Source organism: Nanorana parkeri, unplaced genomic scaffold (assembly GCF_000935625.1).
Source record: "Nanorana parkeri isolate BGI_ZX_2015 unplaced genomic scaffold, ASM93562v1 scaffold293, whole genome shotgun sequence".
Taxonomy (NCBI): domain Eukaryota; kingdom Metazoa; phylum Chordata; class Amphibia; order Anura; family Dicroglossidae; genus Nanorana; species Nanorana parkeri.
Window position 1 is genome coordinate 470,642 of NW_017306561.1, and position 8,436 is coordinate 479,077.

Here is an 8,436-nt window from a genome sequence, read left to right on the forward strand (position 1 = left end):
GGGGTAGGCTGGGAGGAGAATTTGTGCTGAGGGAAGCTTTACTGCTTTACTGAGAGGGTAGGTTGGGAGGGGGAATATTGGGCTGTGGGGGGAAATCTGTACTGGGAGGGGGGGATTGGGGCTGTAGGGGGAGATCTGTAATGTAGGGGATATAGGCTTTGGAGGGAGGATTAGTACTGGCAGGAGGGGGGAAATGTTCATCTTATTTTGTACTCTGGCCTGTGTGTTATGTGCTCCTGGCCTCTGCAATCTGTGGATTACAGACTCCTGACACCTGCATTCTGTGCATTATGCACATTTTGCACCTCTGCACCTTATGCCTCCCTGAACACTGTGCTCTGTGTGATATGCACTCTTGACCCCCTGCATTCTGTGGAATAACTACTCCTGATTCCTGCACTCTTTGCATTATGCACTCCTGCCCCCTGCATTTTGTGCATCACACACCCCTGAACCCTGCACTCTAGACACTCATACTTGTACTTGTGTTGTAAATTTTATACCCCTGACCACTGCACTTTGTATGCTGGGCCTAATATGACTTACTCCTGACCACTTCACTCTAAGTAAAAAATGCTTTACTCTTCTTTAAGGTAGGCTGTGTGCAAAAAAAGCATATGTAGTGGAAGCAATCTTGCTGAGTGTTGTTCATGTCTGTTATTTAGCCATGCCTCCTTAAGTCCCTCCCACTCTTGCAATTTGGCCACACTAACTAATCGCCTTTATTATTGAAAATATTTTTTTTGTATTGCAGGGATTGTTAAATGCAAGGTATGCCACTAGGCTTTACATACTCTTCAAACCCTAATATTGCTGGGAACACTCTGCAAATGTTTGTACTATTTGCATTTTACAGAATATAGTTTTTTCATGCACTTCTGGTAAACGAGGTGCAAATGCATCAGCTGAAAATAATAAGATAGAGAAAAATTAATACTACACATATTGTATAAATCCCAGAATTAATCTATATAGCAAGTAGCGCTAGCCATAGGATTTTTTTTTATGTTTTCCCTCTTGTGGTCATTGTAGGAATTACATATTTATAGTTTCATCATCGTTGTGCTATGATGCTCATGTTCGCTTTCAATGACATTTGTAATTTAGAATATTTAAACACAAGTTGTTAGAAAACTGAAAAATGTGTAAACATCTTGTCCAGGGTGGCGTTATTGGTATTCAGATAGAATGGGACTGTAACTTGGACAAGGAAGCTTCTGAATGTCATCCTCGCTACTCCTTCACCCGGCTGGATAATAAATTTACAGGGAAATCTGTCTCCTCCGGCTACAATTTCAGGTATTGCTGCATGCACATAACTGCACTTTTAATGCTGTATCTACATGTGTTGTGCAGCTTAATACATTGTATTATTTTATATGTAATTGTCTATGCTAAAAGCATCTTTTTTAGATATGTTGAGTTGTATTTAGTTTACTAATGCCTTATATCTCCATTTGAAGGGTCAGTTCAAACAAAAGGGAAAAGCCAAACTAGCTGCTGAAGAGCTCCATGCATTCTCTCACACTGGACAATTTTAAGCCTTTACACTCCTGATATGTCTCCCTTAGGCCCCGTTCACATTGAGCGGTACCGCAAATCGCGTGTTTGTCGCGCAATTTGCATTTTGCGCGATATCGCGCGATTTGTCGCGTGATATCGCACAAATGCTTGCATTGAGCAAGCTTGAATCGCGGCAAAATCCGCTCCAAAAAGGGTCCTGCTGTAGCGACAGACGACCCGCGACAGCAGGACCCTTTGCCCCATTGCCAAGCATTGGAGCGCGATATCGCGCGGTAAATAGCCGCGATATCGCAGGAATTACCGCGCGATAAATCGCTCAATGTGAACGGGGCCTTAGTAAGCTCTGATGAATGGGGTATTTGTATGAGCCCCCAAAACGAGCTGTTTATTTCTATAGTGTCTTATTGACCCTATATAAGATATCTGGATTATTAAATGGAGGCGGAGTGTGGTGCTTCAATTCACAATCCCGCAGTTCAGCTTTTCAAAGCAGATTTATGGTTGGCTGTGAGAAAAGTCTGAAGCTTAGCCGTACAACTATAGATTATCTGCATAATTTCTATGGTCAGATGGAAAATGTGCAACAGATTCCTCCATCTACGCTATACTGTGTGGATGAAGGAATCACCTGCTGGGCCAAGCTTCAGTATCTTGCTAGTCGGCCCCTCTGGCTGTCAAAATACCTGAACAATCTGATTGGATGCCTCTTCTTAGGCATTTCTGTATGTGAGAAGTAGCAAGGAGTCTGCAGTGGTTGTGTTTGGGATCCTTCTCCTAAAAGCTGAAGCTAAAACTTAATTTGTTTATCTTTGGAGTGAAGAAGGATTAGAAACCCTTTCAGGTTTGTATTGCTGTTTGTGTCCTTGTTAGGGAGATTCACCCTCTCTATTTGTCCTGGTGACCTTTGCCAAATTTCGGATTGTCATCAGAACAGGAATAGATGGGAAATCTTCCAATGGGGACACTAGCTCCAGTGACCCTGCTGAGTACCAGGGATTTCCATCTCTGTGGAGGGAATTCCTCTCAGTTCCTGTTGTGGCTATTAGACAGGAGGTAAAGGGAAATCTCCCCCGTGGGACACAGATAGCAAAAGAAACTGACAGGGGTTATAACCTTCCCTTACCCTATCCAAAGCGGAAAAAAAAATGGGCTTCAGTTCTATTTTAAGTTAACAAACTTTAGATACACTTCAAAGAGAAACTGACTCATATTTGAAGTATTTGGTGGAGGGTACTTTGGCAAAGGCAGAATCAAGACAAGTTCAAATCTTTTCTGAAATGTAGTAAAATTTTATTGACTTATGATCATGAAATATTCATTAAAATATATAATCACTGACATCATTACTGTACTGTACATAGCTTGTGGAGAGAGCTGTGGCAGGGACCCAGAAGGCCCCACCCACTACCTGCAGAATACTATTTATTATTACAGGCAAGCTTTCCCACTGGATTACTGCACAGGTCTGGAAGAAATATACAAGGCACACCAAGATTCACATAAGAAAGCACACACCACTTGTATTTTGACAGTATTTTCTTATACCAGAGTTCAGCTTTAAATTGCTACAATTTCATATCAGGAACGTGCCCTTTGTACTGTCTAAGTGGCTGATCATTATGTGTTTTTAATATTATTCTTTTTTAAGATACGCCAAGTATTATCGTGATGTTAATGAGACAGACTACAGGACGCTGATAAAAGCATACGGCATTCGTTTTGACATCATGGTGAATGGAAAGGTACACAGTTTTTCAATAGTACATATAATAATATTATCCCCTTCATGACTGAGGCCTTTTTTTCATTTTTTGTACCCATGTTATATTCCACATTTTAGGCCTGAAAATTACTTAAAACCCCCCAACATTATATATTTTCTGAATGCCAAGACCCTATAGAATAAAATGGTGGTAGTTGCAAATTTTTATGTTGCGCAATATTAGCGCAACTCCTTATTAAACCCCAATATTTAGTGAAACATTTAATTAAATGCCCCAAAACACAGCAAAATACCCATTTTTTAAATGAAATATAAAAGATGAGGTTACAACGAGTAAAACGATACCCAACATGCCCAGGTTACAAATTGCGTGCATCCGTATAACGGCGAAAAACCCCAGTACCCCAAAAAGTCCATAGAAGATGCTTTAAAAGCCCCCACAGGTCATCAATTTAGAGATACCCCAAAATACTGGCTCTAGAATTATTGCTCTCACTCCGGCGTGCGCGGCGATACCCAACATGTGTAGCGTGTTCGTCGTTTTCATACGTAGGCGGACCCGACACGTGTTTACGTGGCGACGCGCGTGTTTGCAGGGGCGGGGGACTTTTAAAATTTTTTTTTATTATTAGATTTATTTTATTTAAATCATGCATAGATACAGTGCAGTTAGTAAGCGTTGTCACCCCAGGACAGGAAGTGTGTTACTGACAAGATCGCCAGGTGAAAATAAAAGGAATATAAATGCAACCACCACATCTAAGGACTGGTAAGCTGCAATGTTTTACAATTTTGTTTTAGGGTTTGGCTACAACTTAACGGCACCAAAATCAACAAAAAACACACTCTGTCAAAGAAGAAGATGGATACTTAAAATCCCATTGTGGTGTAGATCCCCGCAAACTGTGGTTCCCTCTATGGCTCCAGCGGTAGTATAGGATGTAGACATGCTGACAACACTTCTGGGGATTTCAGTGCAACAGAAGCAGCACTGTTATCTCAAACAGGAATTTAGGAGTCCACTGGAGTTCTGGCTGATCAACGGGTGATTGCAGCATTTATAAGGGATGAAACATGGGGAAATGTGCATGTATTGCAGAGATGTATTGTCTGAGTGTTTTTTATTTTACCCAGACATACAGATGTCTAGACCTGAATGAGGCAGCCCCATTCCTCCCAGATATGGCCAGTTCAATAGTTCTGCCTATCATTAACACTGTGTATTCATTCCTCTGTGTTAAAGTACACAATATAAAATACAACAATAATGTGAATTTTCTGCTTGTTTTTTATAGGCTGGAAAGTTTAACATCATCCCAACAATCATCAATATAGGCTCTGGCCTGGCTCTAATGGGTGCGGTAAGCAGATCTGAGATGTTTCATAGTTAGCTCTAAAGCTGGGCAAACATTCTACAATATGATTCTACAATCCACTAAATGTAGGCAAATTTTCACAACAATCTAAATGCGTGTTTCAGGTCACATGAGATCCAGCACATTTACAACATTTGAACGAGATTTTATTAAACAGTGATTGGATAAGTAAGAAAAGTTTTTATTAGTTCTAAGCAGATGTAACGCTCATGATACTAGCATTTACAGGAAGAGGTGCCTGCAGATATACTGTACAGCTATAGGCACATAAGTCTCTAGGCTTCCTCATGCCAGAGCTGCCTCCTGATGAGTGGTGATCTGATGACTGTTGGGTGAATATTTAAGAAGGTGGAGGATGCACAGACCCACACAGTGGATGATACAGAAGCAATGAGATCTTGCACTGCAGGTCTTCAGGTAAAGCTTACTCAACAGCGAAAAGAACAGTGGGCAGCACAATCGTGAGATCATCAAATTTCACTCTGGATCTCATGAGACTACAAGTCAGAAGCAACAGTGCCTAAGATTTCATACTTCAGATAACTATGTGGCTATAGACACAGGAGTACAGCTGCCTGTCTGGGAATGCACTGCTATTTTTAAGGAGGGTGTCACTTTTTGGGATACTGCTTAGGCACAGTAAACACATCTAGATGTTCCCTAATAGTTATCAAATCAAAATAGTTTTATAGAGTAGAATAGAATAGAGTTAAGGTCTCTTTTAAGTAATGTAAGGCTGTCATAACACCAAAATGCCTAAACTGACAATGCTAAAAATCGCTGATAGAATAAGCGGTCATCAGGTTCCAGTTACTTCCAGGCTTTGTCCCCCCAGTGCTGCCACGAGTTCTTCTGAAAGCAAGAATCATTGTCATTTGGGGCCCAAGCATTGACATTTTGGGTGGTGTGCCTGTGCTTATTCAAATCATGACTTTGAGCATGTCACTATATACGTAGCAGGATTAACAGGGCTGTAGATGAAGATGGGGGAGCAGCATGTAGAGCTAAAGGTACCTGCTGACAGCTCCTCTTGTCAGTTACTTGTTGGTGTGTCTTTTGATGGAAATTTATTGGGCCCATAGGTTCACTTTAAAGTAGCATAGAAGGTCTGTCATTATTTTCTGAGTAGCAACTTCAAAAGGTGTCTTAGGATCTCAGCTTGTTTTTACTAGGGATGCACCAATGCCATTTTTTCCAGACCGAGTACAAGTACCGATACCTTTCCTCTAGTACTCGCCGATACCAATTACTGATATTTTAGTGTCATGTGACAGTTTTTCTAAAACAATACAGACTAATGGTTTTAGGAAAGTGATGGACTGCCAGGGCCCAGTCACAGCTGCAAACGCTGTGATCCTGTTAGTTCTGCCACTGACTCCAAGCTGTAGAGGGACTAAAATCTCAGCAATGCAGAATACCACCAGCTATAAAGGACTACAAATCCTAGCAATACATTATACAGCAATGCAGAATGGCAACCAGCTATAGAGGACTACAAAATCCCAGCAAATATTATACAGCAATGCAGAATAATACCATCAACTATAGAGGACTACAAATCCCCGCACTACATTATACATCAATGCAGAATAATACCATCAGCTATAGAGGACTACAAATCCCAGCAGTACATTATACAGCAATGCAGAATAATATCATCAGCTATAAAGGACTACAAATATCAGCAATACATTATACAGCCCTGCAGAATAATACCATCAGCTATAGAGGACTAATAATCCCAGCAATACATTATACAGCAATGCAGAATAGTATATAGATTTGCTACATACTCTGTGCTGCTGATCTGCTCTGGGGAGCCCTCAGGTGGAGGGTCTCAGCAGGGGGAGATGTGCGAGGGTCTCAGCACAGGAAGCTGTGCGAGGGTCTCAGCAGGGGAAGATGGGCAAGGGTATCAGCAAGGGGAGATTTGCAAGGGTCTCAGGAGGGGGAGATATGCAGTCTGGCAGAAGCACTGTAAACAGGCACCATGTGGTTCTCAAAAAGGCTGCTGTGAGGTCCCCAGCAAGTGCAGGACCTAAGGCAGGCGCGTCAATTTGAAAAATAAAAGCACAGGTATCAGTTTTTGCTATCAGGGCATTTTCACAAGTACGAGTACTCATGGAAATGCCTGATATCAGCACCGATACCGATACCAGCCATCTGCTCTTGTTATATCTGTTTTTATTTCTTTTTCAGGGAGCTTTCTTCTGTGACTTGGTCTTGCTATATTTCATCAAAAGGAGTCCCTTCTACAGGGACAAGAAATTTGAAGAAGTGAAGTAAGTACAACAGAGGTTCATAATGTTTCTGAAGCACATTGGAACAACTAGATATGTTATGGTGAGGTGGGCTAAAAGGAACCGAAAAAGCCTCCCAGTGAGAAATGCTGTAGGGTGTTCTTAAAACAGAAGGTATTTGCATGTCTCACTTCCATCAGGGGTCAAAAAATAAAAGGTTTATTACTCATTTAGGATAGCGGGAAAAGCTATGGAAATCAATCCTTTATGCCACTTTGTGACCAACTGCATATCTAGAACTGCTGGTTTACAGTACACATACAACTTAACAGTATAAAGCTATTTATTCTAAACTGCATGCAGCTGTTTCAGGCCAGTTGGCCATTATCAATATGGAAACCATAGCTTCTATGGAGTAGAAAGGGCTGGATTTCCCACAAGGTCACTGAGGACGGGCCTAGGGGCAGCAGGGAGTAGAGGGGCAGCACAGCTACCGGGCGTGTAATTTTTTTCTACATTTAGCCCTGCCTTGGGCTGAATGTAGAGCTGGGAAGCTGGTGTTTTAGTACACGTGATCCCAGCAATGTCGCCGAGATCACTGGTAATATGCGTGCAGCTTCATCCCCCCTCGCCGCCACCCCTCTATGGTCCGGCCCCACCTCACCTGGCTGCCTTTTCCTGCTGGCCTTCTCCCTTCCCGCCGTGGTTTTTGGTGTCCCCCAACACATGCATGCACGATGAAGATCGGGGAACAGAGAGCGGTGAACGTCCGTTCTTCTCTCTGCTCCATGTATACAGTGAGAGGGGAGAGCTGCACTTGCAGCTGTCACAGGAGTTCCAGCACAGTACTGGTGGCCCCAATGATGCTCAGACTGGTGGCCCCAATGATGCTCAGTCCGTGAGACCTCACAACAAGGCAAGCTTTGTGACAAATTCAAGTACATGTTTCTGACATGTCCATGAATTTGTCACAGTCGCCAACATTTGTCACATGGGGGCGAAGATAGTCTTCGTAAAAGTCTGTGTCACTCTATGAATTCCAGGGGATGTTCCTAACGCGTTCTAATACAGTATATTTTAACTGACAGATCAGTCAAGAAAACCCTACAGATAAATGGACAAAAGAAATCAAAAAGCCATGATGACATCAATCAATTGAAACAGCTGCAGAGCGTGGAGGCGTAAAACCCTGGATGGGTCAGAAGATCCAGATGAAGTGCCTGTTAGGAAGTATGATGACTGGACACTGAACTCTGCTCCATTGCTGGGTATTTCATTAACTGTTTCATCCATAGCTTTCTACAGCGGCCGTACTGTGTCAAGATTTGCTGCACATCAAACAGCGACACCAGTTTATTTATGGAGATAGTAGAGTCCCATTCATTCAATGCAACAGTCTGGCAGCACTCCACAGGCACGGTAATGCATTTGATAAATCCACTGCAAGCACTTCAGGAACTCAACCACCTTGCTGGTTTGTCACTAGAGAGCAGTGTGGTTTTCTAAGCTTTGCACCAAACCATATTTTGTATGAGTGATCAGAATCATGTTCTTCAACCATGGATTGGACGTT

The 8,436-nt window shown here is 42.3% G+C and overlaps 1 protein-coding gene across 2 annotated transcripts in view; it reads left to right on the forward strand.

The window, feature by feature from the left end:
* P2RX5 (purinergic receptor P2X 5) overlaps positions 1-8,436 on the forward strand; it is a 40,978-nt gene extending 32,542 nt beyond the window's left edge. For both annotated transcript variants that reach the window (XM_018557647.1, XM_018557648.1), the window contains 5 exons: positions 1,163-1,299; positions 3,173-3,266; positions 4,543-4,608; positions 6,823-6,905; positions 7,952-8,436. In XM_018557647.1, the coding sequence (XP_018413149.1) occupies positions 1,163-1,299; positions 3,173-3,266; positions 4,543-4,608; positions 6,823-6,905; positions 7,952-8,048 (477 nt within the window). In that variant the 3' untranslated portion in view covers positions 8,049-8,436. The remainder of the gene's footprint in view (positions 1-1,162; positions 1,300-3,172; positions 3,267-4,542; positions 4,609-6,822; positions 6,906-7,951) is intronic.